At 47.9% G+C, this 26,249-nt stretch overlaps 1 protein-coding gene across 1 annotated transcript; it reads right to left on the bottom strand.

Moving 5' to 3' along the window:
• Positions 1–3,854: 3,854 nt before the first annotated feature.
• g6fl (g6f-like) lies at positions 3,855–25,909 on the bottom strand. The gene is given in 14 exon segments (XM_056286128.1): positions 3,855–3,876; positions 4,260–4,306; positions 5,400–5,426; positions 5,766–5,839; positions 6,307–6,340; positions 6,342–6,433; positions 19,426–19,546; positions 19,548–19,681; positions 23,421–23,756; positions 24,149–24,184; positions 24,459–24,719; positions 25,014–25,142; positions 25,145–25,354; positions 25,831–25,909. Coding segments are annotated over 14 exon segments (1,602 nt in total).
• Positions 25,910–26,249: the final 340 nt, after the last annotated feature.

Below are 26,249 nucleotides of genomic sequence, written 5' to 3'. Positions count from 1 at the left end.
TGGAAGGGGAGTAAGGCCAGGAGCATCAGAGGTGGGTTCAAACTTCTACCATGGTGCGGATGGAAGGCAAAATGGGGTAGGGGTAATTCTGAAGGAAGAGTATGTTACGAGTGTGTTGGAGGTGAAGAGAGTGTCAGACAGAGTGATGAGTATGAAGCTGGAAATCGAAGGTGATGATGAATGTTATTAGCACATGTGCCCCACAAGTTGGGTGTGAGATGGAAGAGAAAGAAGAATTCTGGAGTGAGTTGGATGAAGTGGTGGAGAGTGTACCCAAGGGGGAGAGAGTAGTGATTGGGGCGGACTTCAATGGGCATGTTGGTGAAGGGAACAGAGGTGATGAGTAAGTGATGGGTAGTATGGTGTCAGTGTGGAAGGACAGATGGTGGTGGATTTTGCAAAAAGGATGGAAATGACTGTGGTGAATACATATTTCAAGAATCGGGAGGAACAGAGGGTATCGTATAAGAGTGGAGGAAGGTGCACACAGGTGGACTATATTTTATGCAGGAGGCATGATCTGAAAGGGATTAGAGACTGCAAGGTGGTGACAGGGGAGAACGTAGCCAGGCAGCATCGGATGGTGGTCTGTAGGATGACTTTGGAGATCAAGAAGCAGAAGAGAGTGCAGGCAGAGCCAAGAATCAAATGGTGGAAGTTGAAGAAGGAGGCCTGTTGCGTGGAGTTCAGGGAGAAGTTAAGACAGGCACTGGGTGGTAGTGAAGAGTTGCCGGATGGCTGGGTGACTACTGCAGAAATAGTGAGGGAGACAGCGAGGAAGGTAGCTGGTGTGTCATCTGGACAGAGGAAGGAAGACAAGGAGACTTGGTGGTGAAATGAGGAAGTACAGGAACGTATACAGAGGAAGAAGCTAGCAAAGAAGTAGAGAGAGATGAAGAAAGTAGACAGGAGAACAAGGAGATGCAGCCTAAAGTAAAGAGAGGGGTGGCGAAGGCAAAGGAAAAGGCATATGGTGAGTTGTATGAGCGGTTGGACACTAAGGAAGGAGAAAAGGACTAGATAGAGGGAGCGAGCTGGGAAGGATGTGCAGCAGGTTAGGGTGATGAAGGATAGAGATGAAAATGTGCTGACAAGCAAGGAGAGTGTGTTGAGAAGGTGGAAGGAGTACTTTGAGGGGCTTATGAATGAAGAAAATGAGAGAGAGAGAGAGAGAGAGAGAGAGAGAGAGAGAGAGAGAGAGAGAGAGAGAGAGAGAGAGAGAGAGAGAGAGAGAGAGAGAGAGAGAGAGAGAGAGAGAGAGAGAGAGAGAGAGAGAGAGAGAGAGAGAGAGAGAGAGAGAGAAGTTTGGATGATGGCAGCCATGCCAACATGTACCCTGGCTCTGCTGAATGACGGAAGCTAAGCAGGTGTGGGCTTGACTAGTACTTGGATGGGGGATCTCCCGTGAAAAGTGAGTTGCTGCTGGAAGTGGTGTTGGTGGGCCAGTAGGGGGCCCACCAAATTCCAAATGCCCCAGTGCAGTGATAGAGACACTGGATGAAACATTAAACTGGGGTCCTGACTCACTGTGGCCATTAAAGATCCCATGGCACTTATCGCAAAGAGCAGGGGATCGCCCGGTGTCCTGACAAAATTCCCCACCTGGCTCTCTCCATCTGGCCACCTAATCATCCCCCATGTAATTCATTCAATGACACCTCCCTCTCCACCTCAAGCCGATGTGTGGTGAGCATTCTGATGCAAAATGGCTGCCATGCATCACCCAGGTGGGTGCTACACATTGGTGGTGATTGAGCTGAGTTCAGGAAGTGCAGTGGATTAGCAAGGAGGAAGTAGGGGCAGGTTTGAAGAGGTTGAAGTGTGGAAAGGTAGTTGGTCCAGATGACACACCTGTGGAGGCATGGGGATATTTAGGAGAGATGGCAGTGAAGTTTTTAACTAGATTGTTTAACACAATCTTGGAAAGTGAGAGGATGGCGGAGGAGTGGAGAAGAAGTATACTGGTACCGATTTTCAAGAGTAAAGGTCATGTGCAGAGCTGCAGTAAACAGAGAGCTGTAAAGTTGAAGATATGGGAAAGAGTAGTGGAAGTTAGGTTAAGAGCAAGTTAAGAGCAGCAGTATGGTTTCATGCCACGAAACAGCATTACAGATGTGATGTTTGCTTTGAGAATGTTGATGGAGAAGTGTGGAGAAGGTCAGAAGGAGTTGCATTGTGTCATTGTGGATTTAGAGAGAGCATATGACAGGGTGCCGAGAGAGGAGGTGTGGTATTGTATGAGGAAGTTGGGAATGGCAGAGCAGTATGTAGGAGTGGTGCAGGATATGTATTAGGGCAGTGTGACAGTGATGAGGTGTGCGGTAGGAATGATGGATGGGTTCAAGGTGGAGGTGGGATTATATCAAGGCTCGGCTCTGAGCCCTTTCTTGTTTGCAATAGTAATAGACAGGTTGACGGACGAGATCAGGCAGGAGTCTCCGCGGAGTATGATGTTCGAGGATGAAATTGTGATCTGTAGTGAGTGTAGGGAGCAGGTGGAGAGGTGGAGGTATGAACTGGAGAGAAGAGGAATGAAAGTCAGTAGGAACAAGACGGAATACATATGCGTGAATGAGAGGGAGGACAGTGGAATGATGAGGATGCGAGGAGTAGAGGTGACGAAAGTGGATGAGTTTAAATACTTGGGGTCAACTGTTCAAAGTAACGGGGAGTGCAGAAGAGAGGTGGAGAAGAGAGTGCAGGCAGGGGGAGTGGGTGGAGAAGAGTGTCAGGAGTGATGTGTGACAGAAGGGTACCAGCAAGAGTTAAAGGGAAGGTTTACAAGATGGCTGTGAGACCAGCTATGTTATATGGTTTGGAGATGGTGGCACTGATGAAAAGACAGGAGCTGGGGCTGGAGGTGGCAGAGTTGAAGATGATAAGATTTCCACTGGGAGTGACGAAGAAGGACAGGATTAGGAACGATTATATTAGAGGGACAGCTCAGGTTGGACGGTTTGGAGACAAAGCAAGAGAGACAAGATTGAGATGGTTTGGACATGCGTGGAGGAGAGATGCTGGGTATACTGGGAGAAGGATGCTGAATATGGAGCTGCCAGGGAAGAGGAGAAGAGGAAGGCCAAAGAGGAGGTTTATGGATGTGGGGAGGGAGGACATGCAGGTGGCTGGTGTGACAGAGGAAGATGCAGAAGACAGGAAGAGATGGAAACGGATGATCCGCTGTGGCGATCCCTGAGGGGAGCACCCGAAAGTAGTAGTAGTAGTAGTAGTAGTAGTAGTAGTAGCAGTAGTAGTAGCAGTAGTAGTAGCAGTAGTAGAACTGATTCTAATGATTCGGTACACCGAAAAGAACTGCTTTGCCCGTCACTACCACAAAGTGGAGCACTTGTCTAAGAATGTCAAAGGTGCTTTTCATGAGTTTAATAGAGCACTGGTTATCATGAAAAAAAGTTTCATAATTTTAAAATCGACGTAATGAAAAATGCAACCAAGTAATCCTTAACAATATAACTCTAATCTAATAACACCTCCCCCCAAATGTAATCTGGGCTGATTATAGTTACTTGTTTTTTGTAATATGATTACGTAATCCCGATTACATCTAATACGTTACTACCCAGCCCTGCAGACACCATATATAGACGGACGTGGTCCCTGCGTGCACTGCACTGTACAGTATATGAGTACCTTCTGATCGGTTATCAGAAGTTATTTTACAAAAGTAATTGAGTCGCGTGCCCTTGAAACGCTGAGCTTCTTCTCCGAGTCGTCCTCGTGACACGACGTTTGGTTGCTGTTGTTGTTTACGGAGGTCTTCAGCAGCAGCAGCAGCAGCAGCAGCTGGGAGCCGAGCGGCTCTGACAGTCGGATGCAGATGAGATGTGGGCAGGTGATCAGTCCTGACACCGCTCGTATCTGAAAACAGAGCACAAAGACGGAACTCACGGCAAAACCTCCTGTCCCCCAGTCTCTGTTATTCCACCTTAAACACAAACACGCACGACCCACGCAGCAGCAGCAGCAGCACACGGGCGCAGCGCTGTCAGCGCCCGGCGTGCTATGATGCCACAGTGTCAGAGTGATGTTCGGGCCGGTATGATTGGTGGGTGTGAGAACACTGTGAAGGGCAGATGACTGACAGCGCATGTATACAGACCCACGCACACACAAGCACACATACACACACACACACACACACACACGAGCATACATGCACACACACTCCTACATACATTCACAAATGCTCACACACACACACACACACACACGCACAAAGTGACCCGAGGCTGTTTTCTTACCGATCCAATTCCTTATAAACATCCTCCTCTCCTCTTGGCTTCAAATCCTAGCGAAGGAGAGAGAAGAAAAGGAGGGAGAAAAGGAGCGGGAGAGGGGGTGGAGAGGAGGATAAAGGAGAGAGACAGAGAGAGAGAGAGAGAGCCACGGTGGTGAGGCCAGATTTATATCTCTCCAGTGTGCAATGTGGTTGATTTGTTAATACCACTAATGTAAGGCTGACAGCTAGGAAGCGACGGGTTTATCTGAGTGAGGGCTGACAGATTGGTGGGGAAGACCAGGAGTGTGAGAGAGAAGACATCTGCTGACAGCTTACGGACAGAGAGAGAGAGAGGGAGAGAGAGAGAGAGAGGGAGATAAAGAGAGAGAGGGAGACAGAAAGAGAGTGTGATAGAGAGAGAGAGGGAGAGGGAGATAGAGAGAGAGGGCGATAAAGAGAGAGAGAGGGAGATAAAGAAAGAGAACATGAGTCAGGGAGAGACAGAGAGAGAGAGTACAGAGAGGGAGAGAGAGAGAGAGAGGTACAGAGAGAGAGAGAGAGAGAGAGAGAGAGAGAGAGAGAGAGAGAGAGAGAGAGAGTACAGAGAGGGAGAGGGAGAGAGAGAGAGAGAGGTACAGAGAGAGAGAGAGAGAGAGAGAGAGAGGTACAGACAGAGAGAGAGAGTACAGAGAGAGAGAGAGAGAGAGAGAGAGAGAGAGAGAGAGAGAGAGAGTACAGAGAGAGAGAGAGTACAGAGAAGGAGAGAGAGAGAGGTACAGAGAGAGAGAGAGAGAGAGAGAGAGAGAGAGTACAGAGAGAGTGAGAGAGAGGTACAGAGAGGGAGAGAGAAAGAGAGAGTACAGAGAGGGAGGGGGAGAGAGAGAGAAATACAGTCTGTGTGTGTTAATGGGGTTGTGTATCACATAAGGTGCACGTGCACACACACACGTACGTGCGTGTGTGTCAGTATAAAGAATACGTATATATATATATATATATGCATGTGTGTCAGTATATATGTATGTATTTATATATATGCATGTGTGTCAGCATATATATACGTATATACACGTATATATACATATACATATATACGCATATATATATATATACACACACACTACGCTGCTGTGTCTGCAAAGGGGACAACACAATAACTCACCATGTAGACTGAACCCTGGGGAGAGGTCTGCTGGGAAGGAAGGAGAACAGAGAAAACAGGTTTCATAAACAAGCAGTGACGGAGAGGTGGGGACAGCGGGAACGGGGAGAAAAACAGACACGAGAGATAGAAAACAGACAGAATACATAAAAGGAAAAAAAAAAAGGAGATTGGAAAAAAAAAGCACTGAATGGGAATGTGAGCAAAAGTGTGGGTGAAAAACAATAAATGCTACACACACGAGGGAGGGAAGGAGTGAGGGGGGTGAGGGAGTCAGGGTGCAGGAGGAGGGGAGATATGCGGCGGATGCGAGGGAGGGAATTCATCAGAGGATATTGAGACGCTGGGAACGCGTAAATCCGTCACCTGTCTGATGTCCTCTGGGTTTTCGTAGATGTTTTCTGCCTCGCCCGAGTGGTGAGAGAGGGACTGCTCGATACCTGTGTTTAGACAGATAGTTAGATACTCGTGTAGTGTAGACCCCCCCCCACCACCCCCCATATACTCACATACACTCATACATGCACACTATATGCATCCATCACACAGAGGTGCAAGTGCACACACATGTACATGCATAAGCACACATTTACATGCATAAGCACACATTTACATGCATAGGCTCTCTCTCTCTCTCTCTCCCTCTCTCTCTCTATCTCCTCTCTTTCTGTCTCCCTCTCTCTCTTTATCTCCCTCTCTCTCTCTCTCTCTCTCTCTCTCTCTCTCTCTCTCTCACTCACTCCACAGCGAGGGGGGGGAGGTGGTGCAAGATTCATTACACCTAGCTCGGAGCATGTCACGGCCCGGCTCACTCAGTGCAACTGACAGCGGCCGAATGTGACGAGAACATGAAGGACCACCAAAAAAAAAAAGAAAAAGAAAAAAAAGAAAATGCCGGAAGACTCACTGCGTTGAGAAATGTGTCCCCGTCTCCATAGCAAACACACCGGCGGCGGCGGCGGCAGCCAGGGGCACCAGGAGCAGTAAAGCGGAGAGGGAGGGGAGCGGGGAGGAGGCGGCGACACTGGCGCCCTCTGCAGGGGAGACAAAAGTGAGAAAGAGGAAAAGGGCAGGCGACTCGTTTCCGGGAACGGACGCAACTCGGCGCGAGCGCCGTGCGAAGCGCCGCCCGGATTTAATTGGCGGAGCGCGGACGCGCGAGCGTTATTTCCTGTCCAGCAGGGGGCAAGTCTGCTCTGCGGGGCGAGTCGAGCTTGTTTTAAACGCGAGGACCCCGAAGTTCAGAGGGAGATCTTATCGCTGCACGCGCAGCCTCCTCGGATGAGCGCTGAACGTTACACGCGTTTACATCACGCTGCTATCAGGCGCAGCATCGCCGTGCTGTCAGTACAGCGAGCGGGGAGAGGAAATCCAGCCGCCGTCGGTGGGGGATGAACGGGCCGCGACGTGCAACAGATCAGTAAACATCGGCCTGACAGGCACACGGTCCTGGACAATGAGCAAGTGAGATGAACGCTGTGTATTTGACGTATCTGGGGGGAGTGGAAGATAAGCAATGAACACACGCACCGTTATATCCTCCTATAAAAGAAGCGCAGCAGCGGCCCACTGACTTGTCCGCGGATGTTTCAAAATGTAATGACACCGAATGTGGTGTACTTGCTCATTGTCTGGCAAGGCCGGGGGGCAAGGGCACTTCTTGGGCATCTGACCCTATAGCAACAAACTGCCGCTGGGCAAACGAGCCAACACGACGGGGCACATGTCGCTCCGTCGAGTCTGACCTCATAGGCGCAACACGAGGAGATGGAGTGATTCCATTGCACACGTCACACAGGCTATAAACTATTAACTCCGCGTGGTGCTCGTCAGATCGGGTGGAGAGAGCAGCGCGTGCAGACAGGCCTGTCAGGTTTGTTTGCATAAAGCTGTGCATGACGTCACCCTTGCAAAACTCCGCCACAGGGCAACGCAGGAGCCGGAGGGAGGAGCCGGTTTCTATGGAGACTACTGGAGTTTAACGCACCGGCCAAAGGAACAAGTACCCCCCCGCTGTTTGCCCGCGCGCTGTTGCCTGCGCGCAGAGCAATCCAACCCATCTGACGTCTTTGACCAAGTAATTAGCTCATGTTGACGTTTTTTTTAGTGGAAGCAATGAAATCATTTTTAAATCAATAAAATCCTTTTGTAATCAATATTTTGTGCCAAATTATTGATTTCCTCAGTAAGTTGCCGTGTAATAAGTGGGATAATGTACAGCGTCATTATTGCGCAATCACCGGCTCGCTGTCCCTAATTATAAAACAGGTAGTTCCGACCAAGTAATGTGATTGGTCAAGAGGCATTCCGTGAGTGCTGATGCATCTTTAACAGTTATAACCAGGTGCGGCCCGTTCATATGGGCAGGTGGGGCAGCGCCCCACTAAAAAAAAAAAATAAAAATCATCCACCCAAAAACATAGTTCCTCCTCATAAACCATTTTCCGCGTTAATTCGTCATAATTTACATTGCAATAAATATTAACTAGTTTTTGTGCAATAATTGAATCAAACTAGTCAGCAACTTTCGATCTTTGAAAGTTAAAATCGTAATTTTAGTGATTCGGTCTCAATTTAGTGCGTTGCGCAATATTGGGGCGAGAGAACTCGGCGCCCGCCTTCGCAGGCATATTTATTATAGCGCCTTGTGGTCAAAGATGGGAACTGCAATAAGCCCCAATGGAGGCTCATTGGGGCAGAAATGAGTCTGCCGTACTCTGCAGCCCTCTACTGTTTTCTTGAGCTGGTCCGCATGTTCAGACTACTGCTGAAACGGCGACCAGCGTTGTTGCACCTGCTGTGTAGAGATTATTTCAAAAAACCGATTTGAACGACTACAGTTACAAGACAAGTTAGTAATTAAGGATCACAAGAAGGAGGTGGACAAAAACCGGTGCTTATAGACAGCATAACATTCTGTGGAGCATTTGAACTAGCCCTCTAGAGGACACGACGAGACCGAATCATCCGATAACCCAGGCGTCTACCGTGGCCTTGTGGATTTAGTTTCGTCGTTGGACGCTGTTGTGTCCCGTAATGGTGTATCTTGTAACGCCGCTAGGAGGCACTGCTGGGTAATGAAATGTGTGTTTTACGTTAACGCCAGTAAGAAGAAGAGAATACAAGATGGTGGCTACACGTGGAGCGTTGAACGCTTATCGTTCTCAGTAAACCTTTTCTTAACGTTGCCCGCTGTCCTTATTGAAATCGACTGCGATGGCACAGGTGCCGCCACGCAGGAGCACCTAGAAAAGGCAACGGTTTTCTAAGGTACGTCCAAAACGAGCTACTCGACTGCACGCTAGACGCAATGTCCGTCTCATAATTATGAAAAAATTGGAGTAATCTATTTTTAGACATTGAGTTAGTTTATCGTGGGTGGGTTTGTTTGTTGTTGTTTTTTTGTCGCTTACACTCGGGTTAAAGGATAGCCTATTGTTGGCTACTGCGGTGTCATGTAGGCTGGTGGCTGGTATGTTTACAGGTATGTACCGTCTGTCCTCTAATATAGTAACTATTATGCTTAATTAGTATACGTGTTTAATATACTTAATTATTCAAATAACGATATCAAAAGTGGGCGTGGCTAGTGATTCAGGCGCTGGAACCAGTGTCCGCCCATGGCCACGCCCCCCTCCAGGCGCTGCAGCTGCCCACTGCTCCTGTACAATAAGATGGGTTAAATGCAGAGGGCAAATTCACTGTAAGAATACAATTCGTTGTTAGAACACAATGTCAGATAAAGTGGGCTTCATTTAATTTTGTGCCAACAAACAAATGGACCACATTTATGTAACACTTTTCTAGTCTACCGACCACTCAAAGTGCTTTACAGTGTCTGCTTCACATTCACCTATCCCCACACTCATTCACACACTGATGGTGGAGGCTGCCATGCAAGGTGCCAGCCTGCTCGTCTGGAGCAGTTAGGGGTTCAGTGTCTCGCTCAAGGACACTTCGACACGCTGTATTGAGGAGCCGGGGATCGAACCAGCAACCCTCCGATTTCTAGACGATCCACTCTACCTCCCGAGCCATGCCGTCCCATTAGAAAAGGATTTCATTATTACTAAATCCAATTCCAAAATATAACTTGATAAGAGCATTCATGTCATCCATTTTAACGAATAACCCCAATAAACACTAAACTTTTTTCTCAGAAACTCTGACTTTAATCTCAGAATGGTGGGGGAGGGATATATTCTGAGGCAGCACGGTGGCGCAGTGAGTAGCGCAGTCACCTCACAGCAAGAAGGTCCTGGGTTCAAGCCTCGGGATAGTCCAACCTTGGGGGTCGTCCCAGGTCGTGCTCTATGTGGCGTTTCCTCTGGGTGCTTCAGTTTCCTCCGACAGTCCAAAGACATGCAGGTCAGGTGAATCGGACGTACTAAATTGTCCCTAGGTGTGAATGTGTGTGTGTGTGTGTGTGTGTGTGTGTGTGTGTGTGTGTGTGTCGGCCCTGTGACGGCCGTGTCTCCCCGTCTGCCACCCAATGACTGCTGGGATAGGCTCCAGCATCCCCGTCGCCCTTAGAGTAGGATAAGCGGTTTGGATAATGGATGGGTGGATGGTATATTCTGAATCGTCCGGGTAACGTAGCGGTCTATTCCGTTGCCTACAACACGGGGATCGGCGGTTCGAATCCCCGTGTTACCTTCGGCTTGGTCGGGCATCCCTACAGACACCGGATGTGGGTATGTGTCCTGCTCGCTGCACTAGCACCTTCTCTGGTCAGTTAGGGTGCCTATTCAGGGGGCAGGGAAACTGGGGGGAATAGCGTGATCCTCCCATGCGCTACGTTCCCCTGGTGAAACTCCTCACTGTTAGGTGAAAAGAAGCGGCTGGCAACTCCACATGTATTGGAAGAGGCATGTGGTAGTCTGCAGCCCTCCCCGGATCGGCAGAGGAGGTGGAGCAGAGATTGGGACGACTCAGAAGAGTGGGGTAATTGTCCAGGTACGATTGGGGAGGAAAAAAAAAAGTAAAGAAAATACCCCCCTGCGTGCACCCCCTCTTCAAGTAAAAAACTACCTACCCCAGTTTTAATTACATTAATGATTATTATCTACATTAGATTGTAACAAACTTTGCACTGCAAAGATGAACATGTTAACACAAATAACGTTTGTGTAAATTATGAATGGTCATCAGGGGAAGAAGGAGGGAGGGAAAGAAGCCTGGATACTTAAGCGCAGACCTCCAGGTGTGCTCATATGACATCAGCCGACCCAGACAAATTAGAGAAGAGCAAAAATGAACTGTAAGGCAAACAACATAGGCTCTGAACTGCTTTCAGACTTGGCCAAGTCTCAAAAATATAAACACTACCATTTAGTCCGTTAAGAAGACAGAGCTGAATAGAGTCTTGTGGCAGTTTTATGGATCCAGCAGGACAACTAAATGGGAGCTGTACAGCATAGGCAGCTACTTTGGGCTATGGGCTGGTTTAAATCATTATATCAACAAGCCCCCGGCTAGACGTTCATGGAATTTAATTCAGGACCCAGAATTCACAATCTCAAACCATTCATCATAAAACGTGATGAGAATGGAACAAAGTATTTCACCGTGAAATTCAACAAAGAAACAAAAAACCATTAAGACCCACTGGAGAGAGACAGAAAATTGGAAGAGCAATATGTTTGAGGAGCAAGGCAATCCCCCCCCCCCCCGCTCTGTAGCATCTCTCGAAAAATTCCTGAGCAAAATTCGGCCTGCCACAAAAAAAAAAAAGCCCTTCTATCTGCAGCTGCGACAGACAGCTTCTGGTATACTGCCGTTCCCCAGGGAGTAAACCAGCTGTCACAGATGTTACCCAGGATGTGCAAAGAAGCAGGGACACACACGTCTTACACCAACACAGCCTTGGAGCCACTGACATACAAGAACTGTCTGATGCAGGACTTGAGGCGAGGGAGATCATGGCAATGAGCGGGCATAGGTGAGATGTTTTATATAACCATACAGATACAACGATATGAATTGTGATTTGTAATAAGTCGCGGACTTAAAAGAAAAAAATAGAAACAAAGAAAAAATTGTCTTGCAGGTCTGAAAGCTCACTAAAAAGTTACTGGAGGCCATCCATGGAGAGCAGTAAACGATGGAGCAACGTACCGTCAGATCAAGCTGTTAACACATCTGAATCACACATCACCAAAGCTCCTGTCAACAGACTCTTATTTCACGGGTGCACAATAAATGGAAACATACAGATAAATGTACATGATTGCCTGCGGTAACACATAGACCTACACAAAGTAGCAAGCTAGTGAAGGTCCATGTTTTCGCATGCTACATTGTACATGAAAAATGTAGCTTCCACATGCTACATTGTACATGATACAATGTAGCTTCCGCATGCGCCTCAGGGCTCAGTACTTGGGCCCTCTACTTTTCTCTCTTACTTACACCTCTTGGCCAAATTAATACGCAGTTATGGAATAAATTTCATTGCTATGCTGATGATACTCAGCTGTATGTGCCTATAAGGGCTGATGATCATACTCAAATCACTAACTTAGAGGCCTGCTTGGCTACTGTGAAAAACTGGATGTCACTTAACTTTTTGCTTTTAAATTCAGATAAAACCGAGATGCTAGTCATTGGCCCTGCTAGACTCAGACACCAATTTGATCAAGTAATGATAACAATCGACAACTCTGTGGTTTCACAAAGTGTGGCAGCCAAAAATCTTGTGTTACGTTTGATCCCAGCCTTTCTTTGATAAGCACATTAAAGAAATCACCAAGACTGCTTTTTTCACTTACGTAACGTAGCTAAAATTCGGTCTTTTTTCTCCATGGCTGACGCAGAGATTCTAATACATGCATTTGTTTCGTCAAGAATTGATTACTGTAATGTTCTGTTCTCAGGTCTGCCACATGCTAGTACTAAAAGTCTTCAGATGGTTCAGAATGCTGCTGCTGCTAGAATCCTAACTAAAACTAGGAAATTTGACCATATTACACCAATTCTTGCCTCCCTTCATTGGCTTCCTATCCATGTTAGATCAGAATACAAGGTGCTTCTGCTGACTTATAAAATCCTAAATGGGCTTGCCCCATGTTACCTGTCTGATCTCCTTAAACCTTACATGCCATCTCGAGCACTTCCTTCTCAAAGTACAGGGCTCCTGTGTGTACCCAAAGTTAAAAAGAAGTCAGCTAGTGGCAGCAGGGCCTTTTCCTACCGGGCTCCGTTCTTGTAGAATAACCTGCCTGCTGCCATCAGACAACCAGAGTCTGTTGAGTCTTTAAATCCAAACTTAAAACTCATCTTTTTGCCTTCGCTTACATTAGTTGCCTTTAAGTTGAGTGCTTCACAATCTGTACTGCATGGCGGGTTGGTTTTCTGTCTCAATGAATTTACCAACCACTGTTCTGCGACGAGATTATCGAGTATAGATTACAGAGTATAGATTATGACGAATTGATGACTTAATTGATTATGGCTAATGACTATTGCAAACTGTTCTCTTCTCTAACATGTCTTTTCTCTCTCTCTGTATGATGTCTTCTCCTTTCTCTTTTTCTTTGTTTGAATGGTGTCATGTGAGTCTCTCTTGCATGCATGTGCAGTCGGTTCTCCTCCCAGGTCTCCGTGGTGATGGTGGTCGTCATTTGGATGCTGCCTGCCCTTCCACTCCTCACATAAGTTTTTCTTTAATTACATGATGATGCTGGTCGCGTGGCTTGGGTCCTGGACTGCTCCTTTGGCATGTGGACACTGCTTGGCATCCTGTGCATCATGTTCTTCATAAATTCTATGTCCATTATAATTCTGTTATCCTCTTTCAATGTTGTATTATGTAAATTGCGTGAACACAACATCCATTGCACGCTGTCCGTCTTGGGTGAGAGATCCCTCCTCTGTTGCTCTCCTGAGGTTTCTTCCTATTTTTTCTCCCTGTTAAAGGGTCTTTTTAGGGAGTTGTTCCTTATCTGATGAGAGGGTCTAAGGACAGGATGTTGTATTGCTGTTAAGCCCACTGAGGCAAATTTGTAATTTGTGATATTGGGCTATACAATAGAATTGATTTGATTTGATTTGATTTGATTGTACATGATACAATGTAGCTGGCCTGCTGAAACGTGTAGACCTACACAAAGTAGCAAGCGAGATGTGATGAGCTCCAAGTCCAACATTCGCTTGTTTTACACTGACCCGATATTCTTTTTCAAGACCCTTACCAAAATAACTTATAACAAAAGGCAGTGAAAACATCTCTCATCTGGAAAAAAATATTAAACACACCAGATAAATGAACTGCTTAATGTTACATTGTTTTTCTTCTGAAAGACTCCTGACACAGTGGCTCTTATTATCATCATCTGATCATCGACCTCATAAGTTTATTTTTGTGTTAACCTTGTTTGTTTATTTATTCTATTCTTCCATTTTATTTTTTGCATTGTATTATATTTAGACTATGATTATGACTTTTTTATGTTTTGACTCTCTCCTGCACTGAAACTCTGGCATTGCATTGTTGCAACGTAAAAAACAAATGTACATGATACAAAATGAAAAAAAAAATTAGCAAGCAAGTTTGCAGCAAAATGTTTGTGTTGCTTGGCAGCAGTCCAGCCCCGGTCCAGTCGCACATCTATTCGTGTTTGGCGGAGCCCAATAATTGATTGAATAAACAAACGAATCGTAATCTGTTGTCGCTTATTGCCGTTAACTAATAGACGGCGCGTGTAGAACCGTTGTGGAAAAGCCACGGCTTGTACCTTTCACCGCTTGGGTGATATTGTTTAATCATCATTTAGGCCCACGTCATAATTACCTCGGAACCCGAGTTCTGATTGATGCGGACCTGGCGAGAGCCAGTTAGTCTTCTGCCCAACTTTTCTATCACTTTTTCTGTAAAAGTCCTGGCCTTCGGACTTCACCTTAGCCCCGCGGTCTCGCCTTCGGGCCGGCTTCAAAATAATCAATCATTATAAGCTGTGTGAGACGTAATTGATTGGGGTGTGCGTGCACGTGTGTGTGTTTACCTGCGTGTGTGTGTGTGTGTAGGCTCTGCTAATGGAATAGTGTGGTGAGGGCTGACCCCTTGACTGACCTGCACTGTTCCCCGTGCCAACTTGAACGTATGAATTATGGTAATCGAGTGCAGCGAAGCGAGGCAAAAAATACCCTCACTTTCTCTCCACCTAATCCCCCTCGCTCGTTCTCTCTCCGCTCCTCTCTCTCTCTCTCTCTCGCTGTCTTTTTTCACCTCCCTCTATCGCCCTCTTTCATTCCTCTCTTGGCGTGGTCCCCCTCTCCCCTCATCTTTCACATCCGATGACGAAGAGGGTGATTTGTATCAGTGGGGCTCTAAAGGAGGGCGGCTGATTGGAAGCAGACAGCAGAAGTGCTCCAATATTTTGCAAATTATGTTCGCCAGCCCTGGAACGGCGAACTATTGCAGAGCATCTCGGAACGTTTCGGGGTGTTTTGTGCACCACAGAACAGAATGATTGCCCTTTAAAGCAAGCAAGTGATGGTGTCTGCCTGAGTTTTGCTTTTTTTTTTTTTTTCCCACCGTGTCAGACCAGTGGGTAAAATTCTAAGGCCCCGGGGTAGTCCAACCTTGGGGGTCGTCCCGGGTCGTCCTCTGTGTGGAGTTTGCGTGTCCTCCCCGTGTCTGCGTGGGTTTCCCCCGGGTGCTCCGTTTCCTCCACAGCCCTAAGACTTGTAGGCCAGGTGAATCTGCCATAGAAAATTGCCCCTAGGTATGGAATGTGGGTGTGTGTGTGGGCCCTGTGTGATGGTCTGGCGGCCTGTCCAGGGTGACTCCCCGCCTGCCGCCTGACTGCCGGATAGGCTCCAGCATCCCCACGACCCTGGGAGCAGGATAAGCGGTTCGGATAATGGATGGATGTTTTGTCCTCTTGGACTCTCTAGAACAACCCCGAGAGTCTGCCCCGGCATTTGGCTCCTACTTTACATTTGATACTGTAATTCCAGCAGAATTGGAGGCGCACCAGAACACCAAGTTAATTCTGTCTTTTATGACTCAACCTCTGAAATACTCTGCAGTTTCCAGACCCCCCTCCCCTCCCCCACCCCATCACCGTCCATAGTACTATTTCTAAATCTTGATAATGTTGCTTTTTATTACAAAGCTACGTATTGACGGCGGTGGACTTTTTCGCAATTTACACCAGTCCATTGCCTGTAATATACTGCGTGATTTGCACCTCGTAAATGACCCCTCTCAGCCGTGTAATTGTGCACTGTCATAATTTATTTGACGCTTCTTTTTTCTTTTTTTTTTTAACTGTAATTTTCTCACCGTACAACGGATCAATGAACTTTTGGTCACACGCCGCACTCCCCTCGGAGCGTGCCGCACCGCCTGAATGTAAAGTGGAATAGGTTGTCTGCCATCCGTAGACCGACTTGCAAGGTCCCTTTGCGGCCTATGCGAGGCCCTGTTATTTGTCTACCAATTCGCGTCAGCGTGTGCTTTGTGACTCCATAAATTGCCGGTATGGCCTCGCACCAACGCCGCCAAGATAATGAATGTCCTGTGCACTTCCTGTACATGGCTGCTACAACGATTCTGATATACTTCCACGTAAACTTCAGTACAGACTAGAAGAGAAATGCCGTATACCGGTTACAAAGTATCATTGTTATAATATAACATAAGTATATGATAATTTTGTAACGGATAATTTAACGATCACGGATAAGTAGACTCGCTTAGCCCTTGGCTGGGGGGTCGGGACCCATTAGTCGACTGGTTAACGTTTTCGCCTGTGGTGCGGGAGATATGGGTTCGCGTCCCGGCTGTGGTGGTGGTTCCTGCACTGCCCCCCCCCCCCAAGCTTGCTACATTGGTGTCAGAAGTGGTCACTTCTGGTCTCACCATCCCACTTCGGACACCAATGTAGTGAATTAGGGGGCAGCCCGGGAACCGCCACAGCCGGGACGCGAACCTGTGTGTCCTGCACCGCGGGCGACAACGTTAAACCAGTCGACTAATGGGTCCGACCCGTTAGCAAAGTGGCTAACGTGTCTTCTTATTTGTGTACATTACACTATGATATCCATCCATCCATTATCCAAACCGCTTCTCCTGCTCTCAGGGTCACGGGGATGCTGGAGCCTATCCCAGCAGTCATTGGGCGGCGGGTGGGGAGACACCCTGGACAGGCCGCCAGGCCATCACAGGGCCCACAAACACACACACACTTAGGGACAATTTAGTACGGCCGATTCACCTGACCTACATGTCTTTGGGCTGTGGGAGGAAACCGGAGCACCCGGAGGAAACCAACACAGACACGGGGAGAACATGCAAACTCCACACAGAGGACGACCCGGGACGACCCCCAAGGCTGGACTACCCCGGGGCTCGAACCCAGGACCTTCTCGCTGTGAGGCGACCGCGCTAACCACTGCGCCACCATGCCACCCATAACACAATATAGAATAGATAAATATACAGTATATATGTTTAGTATATAATATATAAGCAATATAATAACATACCAGCACAATAAGTTATTCATTATTCAGCCATAACACAACTGTATAGTAGTGACGTACCTGTTGTGCATACATACTTCCTCGAGTATTCTATTTATTATTCCGTTTATTTCTTGTCTTTTTCTTTGGGTCGGTGTTGTTTTTGTGTGTGAGTGATATGTGCAAGTACTGGAAGCTGCTGTAAGTCGAATCAAATTCCTCGTTCGCATACGCACACTTGGCCAATAAAGTCGGTTCCCATACTGATCCCGAGCAATAGCTCGGCCACACACTGCCCCTTAATTCACATAAGCGCACACGCAGACGATTTGTAAAGCTAAATTTGAACTTCAGTGAGTCCCCCCTCCCTCCCCTCCCCCTCCCCCCCGACTCCTCTGTCTTTCTCCCTCCGCCTCCATCTTCATTATTTTCCCTCCAGCTCCATCGGCGTGCATCACGATGAGCTCTGGGCTCCCCAGTACAGCGTGATGTATCGGGGGCGTGGGGCGTGAGCCCATCACCGCACAGAGATCCGTTCAGCCGCCACGTCCTCCAGTGCTTCCCCCCCCGCAGCCACCAATACAATGGGCCTGAATAATTTACTCTGGGTGGCCGGCTCGCTGTATCCTAAGGTCTCCTCTCCTAATATCCGTATATTATTTCCCGGGCAAGCGCGATGGGAAAGATATTGACCCCATATTGTCTAAACAATAGGAGCAGGAGCAAAGAAGGGGGAACGAGGAGCGGATCTTTTATTTAAAGATATGATTGGTGAGCCAGGACGCCGGCCCATGCGACTCCCGGAGATTATCCTCAAAGCACAACACTATTCGCCGCACAGTGGCGATACCCTCTAACCCAGTGTTTCTCAACCCAGGCCTCAAGGAACCCCCCTTATCCTGCAGATTTTCATTGTAACCCTGCATAGGTAGTCCTGCTTGTACTTACTCGACCGATCATCTAGCAGCACTTAATTATGCAAGGTGTGCAATGTCTGACAAAATTCATTGCTGATTGGTTGATTAACTACAAACAGGTACCTATTCAGGGTTGCAAAGAAAGTATGCAGGATAGGGGTTCCTTGAGGACTGGGTTGAGAAACACGGCCCTAACCTCTTAACGGCAAGGCAATACGGGCATGTAGGACGTCTCATAGCAGCTGGTGCCTAGCTTCTCCTTTCTGCAGACCAAGGGGGTTGGGGGGGGGAGGGGGGGGTTCGATACTGGCTCTCTCCGGTAAAGGCGGCCTGGAAGGTAGGTCGACCTGACAGCGGCTCGGATGCACCGTATAGTGCTTCACAAAGCACCGTGTCCCGGAGAATCACAAGCGGTCACGATTACACCCTGCATCGACTTGACAGGAAGTCTGCCGGATCTCCCGTATAAGAGAATAACCGAGAGGACAAAGGCGGTTTCAAAAATCCGTATAAGAGAATAACCGAGAGGACAAAGGCGGTTTCAAAAATAGAACTGTTTTTTTTTTTTTTTTTTTTTTTTGCTTGCCTGGAATCCCTCTGTGGCAGCGAGGCCTGGTGTGTGTGTGTGTGTCGTCTTGAGGCCGGAAGACTACAGACTACATGCGGCTAGTCCACTTAACACACTTGCCATGAACTGAATTAACAAGTGATTAATGCGTGTAGAATCTGTATTCAGCCATGTGCTTTCCACTTGGCTGGGAAACGGGGACCTGACAAAAGACCAGACAGACACGCGCGCACGCGCACGCGCACACACACGAGACAGAAGGAAAGAGACCGGGCTGCATCCTTGATGAGAGGAGAGAACGCTGGCCTTCGTTTATTCGTCGCGAAAACAAAGTCGTTATGTGTGTGTGTGTTTTTTTTAATACATGTATTTCTGATTTCTCCCAATTTAGTGGCCAGTCGATCCCTATTTTAATTCAGACACACCCACTCTCGTACTGCGTGCGTTCGCCGACTGCGTCTCTCCGGCCGGCAGTCTCGAAGGAGACCGCCTCGCCACTTTCGTGACAAGGCGACTCCGGGCCCAACCACTGCTTTTTCGCCACCCACCCAGAGACGCATTCACGTGACGAACACAAGCCGACTCCGCCCCCCTCCCGAAGACAGCGCTGCCAATGATTGCTGCTTCATCGAGTCCGGCCATAGTCGGATCTGACGAGACCGGGGCGCGAACCCCCGGTCCCCAGTGGGCAACTGTATCGACACAAAGCCGATGCTTAGACCGCTACACCACCGCGGACCGTTATGTGTGTTTTTAAACCTCTCTCTCTCTCTCTCTCTCTCTCTCTCTCTCTCTCTCTCTCTCTCTCTCTCTCTCTCTCTCTCTCTCTCTCTCTCTCTCTCTCTCTCTCTCTCTCTCTCTCTCTCTCTCTCTCTCTCTCTCTCTCTCTCTCTCTCTCTCTCTCTCTCTCTCTCTCTCTCTCTCTCTCTCTCTCTCTCTCTCTCTCTCCTCTCTCTCTCTCTCTCTCTCTCTCTCTCTCTCTCTCTCTCTCACTCTCACTCTCACTCTCACTCTCACACACACACACACAGACATTCCTAGAGGGTACTTTGTGTTTGCCACATCCTCCTACCTTTACGGGGCAGTGTAACGGTGTGCACAGCCGAGACGGTCTGTCCGTTCTTCAGCTGCAGCGTGCAGGTGTAGTTGCCGGCTGCGGCGGGGCTGATGGGTAAGGGGAGAGCGACGGTAATGTAACCCGGGCCTGGAGCTGGAGGCGTTCAGCCTGCGACTCGGGTCCTGGTGGGTCCAGCCAGCGCGGCGGACCTGGGAATTCTGCGAGTACTGGCACAGCAGCTCCAGCCCAGAGGGGGAGGGATTCGCTTTAACTGTGATGGAGTAGAGGGCAGCGGCGGTGGGAGGACGAGGGAGGAGCAAGGCCACAGAGCGATGGAAGAGGCGAAGGGACCGGGAGGGGAGATTAATAGGGAGGTCAAAGGAGACGAGAGAGGAAGGAGAGAGGGACGGCATGAGGGGAGGGGAAAATGTTGGGAAAGGTGGCGTGTTGGAAGAGCAAATCAGGCCAAGGGCAGAGGAAGGGTAAGGGTTGGGCAGAAAGAGGGACGCACAATGAACAATTCAGACAGGGGTCAAAATAATATATATTCATTAAAGTGATTTGCTGCTAATGCGTTGGCTGACTGTGACTGATGCTTGGTGTCTCATCAAGCCGAAATGAGAATCCATCTGGGTGTAATCAAGCCCCACAGACCTACAAGCACGCACACACACACACACACACACGCATGCACACACGTGCATGCACGCACACATACAAGCATTTCAGCCGTGATTAGAGGGATCAGCATGGCCCTCCTACAGCCTCGGCGGGAGGGCAGCAGGTATAATCACACGTAATGACACATAATGAGGTGGGGTAAAATTATATGTGTTACAGTTTGTGCGTTTGCATGTGCGCATGTGTGTGAGGAGACATTTGAAGTTGGGTGACAGTGACGGATCGGCCGGTCATGTCTGGGCAGCTTTGATGGATGCCAGTGGGACTGTGATTAGTAAAGCCTTTCAAGGCTGCCTAGACAGGGCAGCACGCACGCACGCGCGTGTGTGTGTGTGTGTGTGTGTGTGTTTGCTGAGATGTGTATGGTGTGTGTGGGTGGGTACGTGTCCAAGGGGTGAGACAACCCAGAAAATTTTAAATATGTGTGTGTGTGGTGTGTGTGCATGTGTGCGTGTGTGCGTGTTTGTGAGGTTTTGTGTGTGTGTATGTGTGTGTGCTGGGTTGTGTATGGTGTGTGTGGGTGGGTTACGTGTACGTGTCCAGGGGTCAGGATGACTCGGACCTTTTGCAGTCCGCCCCCATAAAGAGTATGGGTGTTCTTCTAAATTACAGTGTGTCCCCTTGAAAGCTCGGCATGGTGCAAATGATTATTTTTGTGTCTAAAGGTGCTGAATTGAATCGCGCATCGTGATAATTTATCCGTCCCCAAGGGGCGTTTTTCCTTCCGCCGGCCCACCTCCCCCGGGGAGAGCAGAGCCCGGCGTGAGCTAGAAAAGGATTTTTATCTCTACCCGCTTTTCAGTAGGTCAGATTCTTCTGTGCTCTACTTAAGTTACTCAAGCCTGGGTCCATTTTTGGTCTTTCTACCCATCGTGCTACTCTGTGCTGTTGTTGTGCTTATTTTCCACTACTGTATATATTTCACAGGTTGCACAAAGTAGAAAATAAAAGCCATAACTTCTGTAATTAATTCCCAGTGTACAGAAATTGATGACTTTTGCAAATATTTCCCTAACTATACAAAACCTTGAGACAAATGAGCCAAATTGCACCCTTAAAATTCCTTCCTTACATTGTTTTTAGATGCGAGGCAACTCGCAAACCTGCTTCTAATGCACTTAATCACAAACTAACTGACACTTATGCTGGTCCATTAGATTAGTGTTGGGGGGGAGGGGGGGCTTCTCCAAACATGCTTGTGATCGAGTACATCTAAAATTATATGCTGTTGTAAGCAGGGGTGAGCACAAAATTCTGGGCCCTATACATAAGCAGTCTCTGTGGGCCCATTTCCTCTTTTGTCTCTCACGTATCACTTTTTTGAGTTCTAGCATACTGTATATTATTTACAATCACAGTACATTCACCTATTTTAACCTGACTTAACCTAACTTAGCTATCTGGCAGTGATTGAAAAAAAATGTATAGTATCACATCAAAATTCCCCAGTAAATGCCCACTGACAGGACTTCTTGTTTGTAAAGTCATTGATTAGAGCTCTAACATCCAATTGTTTTGCTAACCGGCTTTCAATTGAGAGTAGTGCCAGGCTGTTCAGCCTCTCCTGGGAAATTGTTGATCTGAGGTGGTTTTTAACTAGTTTTAACTTGCTGAACTTGCTTGTAGCTATGATGCTGATAAATGTATGATACTGTGTGTGTGTTACAGTACTAGCTAGCTAGCTAACTCCTACCGTGTTCAGGTAGTAGGAGTGAAGAGTTAGCTAGCTAGCTGCTACCTAGCTGTGGTATTAGGAGTTAGCTAGCCACCTTTCTTTGAAAAGCTCCTAGCTCTCTTTTTTCTTTGGAAGAAATTACTCAATAGTTGTTTTCTCTCATTTTGCCATCTCTTCCTTTCCTTTCTTTTCTTTTCTGGAACCCAGATTTGCTTTCTTTGGGAAAGACATGACTCTGTGCTTGTATCAGCAGTCATTCGTGACAGGACTAGATGAGCTGCATTGAGAGATGCTCGTGAGGGGCAGACTAAACCATTTTGCACCTTTTGTAAGGGGTGAGAGGGGCCTCAGAGAGGGGTGAGAGGGGCCCTCAGAGAGCCTCCACTATTTTCCTTAAGTCCCTCAACTGATGTACTGAGCCAATTTTAACTGATGTTATGACACTAATTAGTTAGAAATAAAAATTTGCAAACCAAGACAATTCCAGGCTTCCCGAGGACCCCCCCCCCCCTTTCTGGGCCCTGGTAGCCCCCCCCCCACTAGGACGCTGCTGGTTGTAAGACATCAAAGATTTTGCGCTGTTTTTTTAATCCTCAATAGAATTCTAATTGCACGGTGGCGCAGTGGTAAGCGCGGTCGCCTCACAGTAAGAAGGTCCTGGGTTCGAGCCCCGGGGTAGTCCAACCTTTGGGGTTGTCCCGGGTCGTCCTCTGTGTTGAGTTTGCATGTTCTCCCCGTGTCTGCGTGGGTTTCCTCCGGGGGCTCCGGTTTCCTCCCACAGTTCAAAACATGTAGGTCAGGTGAATCGGCCATACTAAATTGTCCCTAGGCGTGAATGTGTGTGAGTGTGTGTGTGTGTGTGTGTGTGTATGTGTGTGTGTGTGTGCGTGCGTGTTTGTGGGCCCTGTGATGGACTGGCGGCCTGTCCAGGGTGTCTCCCCGCCTGCCACCCAATGACTGCTGTGATAGGCTGCAGCATCCCCGTGACCCTGAGAGCAGGATAAGTGGTTTGGATGATGGATGGATGATGGACAGTTCTCACTGGTGAGAAAATTGGCAATGTGTATTTTTCTGCACTCCCACCGCTATTCTCTCCTAGCCTGTCCTTCATAGTCTATCTCTTCATGTTGCTCATGCGGTTTCATTCATGGTAGGATTTTACAGAAATGCCACAGACAGGGATGCACGTTACAGCATGCTCTATCACTGTTCTACTACTAGTACTACTACTATTTTCAATGTGCTCAGACAAATCAGTCGTTTAATAAACGTTTTCAATTGTTTCTGATGTGTCAGCTTGCATTTCAGCATCTTCGGATTCGGATGATAAACCGGGGCTAAAACATCTGTTTACAGTATCATTATTGAGCATCCAATAAGGGCTTAACGTAAATAATACATAACGTTAGCTACTCTGTTGAAAATGTGCAGTCAATACCATGCCTACGACCAGCTGCAAACTGAAGACAACATTTTTGTCTGTGACGGAACAATACGTTGTTTTCACGACAATATCACAACAGTTGTGCTTTGCATCCATGACCATGACACCGTGTGTGTGTGTGTGTGTGTGTGTGTGTGTGAGTGTGTGTGCATGCAGGCACATGTGCATACATGGATGCACATGGATGCCCCCCCCCCTTCTCATCCATACCTCTCAGCACATTGAGCAGGGTTCTCTGGCTGAAGACATTGTCGTTGAGGTAAACCTTGCAGGTGTAAAGACCTCCATCTTTGAGTCCAGGGGTGAGGAGGAAGGAGAAGCTCCCGGCCCGGGGGTTGTAAGGTGGGCCTGCGAGCTCCAGTTGCACGTTCTGTTTAGACAGCTTGCTGGTGTCCCTCCAGCGGTCATAAGTGTACACCAACTTCATGGCGCTGGGCTTTGTGCTTTCCTGAGACTGCCAGTAGAGCATGATGTAGTCCCCCTGGACAGCAGGACAGTTTAGGCAGAATGGGGTCTGAGCCACAGTGGCGAAGGAGGTCTGAGGACCTGCATGTTAGGCCGAAAATGCCAGAGGAAGGAGATGGCGGGGATGGGGGGGGGGGGATAGAGAGATACCAGTGAGTTAAACCCAGAAGGAGAGCAGGGGGAAAAAAAAACTGTGAAGGACAAACCACAAACGGATATTATGGGCATGTGGTAGTGTGAGATGTACTGGAAGGATATTGGAAGAAAAGAAATGGTGGAAGAATGAAGAATGAAGGAGATCAAACCGGGGAGAGCAAACAGAATAGCGAGGAAACGACGGAGGCTGAGATAGGTTGACAACAATAGGGATTAGGTTCTTATGCTACGAGAGCTGCTCCTTCAGCTCCTCTTGCATTCTCAGCAAGCTGCTGACACAGGACTTTCAGACTGCCTGCGAAGAAAAAGTCACTCACCATGTGTTATGTTGGTGAACGAGGCCACCTTGGCAGCTGTAGAGAGTGGAAGCACAAAAAAAAAAAGTGAAAAAAAAAGAAGCAAATAATGAATAATACATAGCTAAAAGCTTCTATAATATTCAAGGGAGGGCTTGGCTGAGTTTCAGTGCAGAGCGGCAGGCTTGTGAGCACTGAAATACGGTCTGTAAAAAATAAATACTTTGAAGAACTACCGCCGCAGGACGCTTAAATATCTGTAATGACACTTCTGCATTGGTATTCTACTTCCAGACCCTTCTCTCTTTCTCCCTCCTTCGGTCCAGCTCACCATCCATCGTGACATCGATGTTGAAGGCAAAGAAGGCTTTGCTGCTGTTGCCTCTGGGGTGCACCAGACAGACATAGGCCCCGCTGTCTGAGATCCGAGCCCGTGGTAGTTTGGCTATCTGCATTTTCTCAATTTTCTCTGACCTCATGGGAAGGCCGCCAGGCGCCCTCCAGGTGATCCTGTTGGCGGCAAATGGAGGGGTGACCTCAGCGACCAACCGCAGGATGCTGTCCTGTGGAACGGGCTCTCTGGGGGCCACGGTGACTGCAGGTGAAGCAGGATACGGGATGTTGTGGATGAGGCATGGGAGGCGGAAAGAAAATCACACATTTGCAGGTCTAAGACGACATTATTCATCAAGCAGTCAGTCAGTTGTTGCCTAAGTTCCCTGCTGGCTAGCTGAAAATAAGCTTCAATAAAAGACGTTGCAAAGATTTGCATACAAACACATTACTTCGACAGAAAACAGGAAATGAAAACATAAAACGACTAATCCCTCTCCGAGGGGGAGATGGGTCGCGTGGAAGTCTAAGCCATAGCCCTGCTGGTGTTTGTATACCTGTAAGCACAGCAACAGTATGATCTTCTCCTTCAGTTTCCTCTCTTGCTGCTTAATCAAACAGGAGTAGAGGCCACGATCCTCCACTGTCGGAAGAAAGATGAGGGAATAGACCCCGGTGTCCTGAAGTTGGTGTCTTTCAATCTCATGGACTCCTTTGAGGCACTGCCTGAGAACTCTCGCTTGTCGTTGGTCAAGAGTACCAGTTTCCATTCGTCCTTACCAACTGACTTCGTCATCCAGTTGATCGCCACGGCACCCTTCACTGTCTCGTCTACACAGTCCAATGTGATTTTTCTGCCAACCGTTGTCACGAGGACATCATCCCAGTCCGTCTCTGGAGAAGGAGAGAGCGAGAGAAGAAGAAAAAAAAAATCCAGCATCGTCATTAGCGTAAGCATCCCGGGAAGAACGCCAACTATTCTTTTTTTAAATTTTTTTTTACCCTGCCCCTACATGAATAGCTGATTCAGATCTGGCCAACACTGGGAGCGAGCTCTTAAAGCCAGTCAATGGATATTAATTGAGTAAATTAGGGAGAAATGAAAATCAGAGAAGAAGGGTATAGCAAAAGGACTCCTTCAAAACTCAGTCTCTCATAACTAACTTCCTGAGTGTTCTTTTGTGACACAAAAAAAAAAGGTCTGCACACATGTGTACCTTCCCGCATCTTTGAAGAATCTGGTGCTGAAATGATCCTTTAATGGTAACACCGTGACAGGCACATCAAAAGGAGGAACATATTTTACCACCGCTAGTACTAGTACACTCAAGTGCAGTAAAATCGCAGAGTGCTCCCAGCTTCTCCCTTACCTTTAGCAGGCACGCCAAAGTCGGTGACAAGTGCCACCGAGGAATAAAAGAGGATGAAAGTATGAGAGCCAAACTCCATGATGCATCCGAGGGACGCAAACACTATCTGCAAACCCCCTTTTTCTCATCTACACACCCCAACGCCTCGTCGTCCTCTCAACGGCACCGAGCCAGGCTGGTTCTCTGGATACAGCTCAAGTATCTTGAACTGACATGTCAGGGGGGCTTGGGTGCATGTCTTCCTCCTAAACAGGATACGAAATGACCAAAAGTACAACAATCAACAGGAAGGGGACTGTCACTGTCATCACTAAATGCTTGTGTGTGCCACTGATAAACCAGTTATGGCAGACAGGGGTGTGGCACAACATTCTGAGCCCTATACATAAGCAGTCTCTGTGGGCCCCTTTCCTCTTTAG

The sequence above is a fragment of the Lampris incognitus genome, chromosome 9 (genome assembly GCF_029633865.1).
Source record: "Lampris incognitus isolate fLamInc1 chromosome 9, fLamInc1.hap2, whole genome shotgun sequence".
NCBI lineage: Eukaryota > Metazoa > Chordata > Actinopteri > Lampriformes > Lampridae > Lampris > Lampris incognitus.
This window is presented reverse-complemented; position numbering and strand designations above follow the sequence as displayed.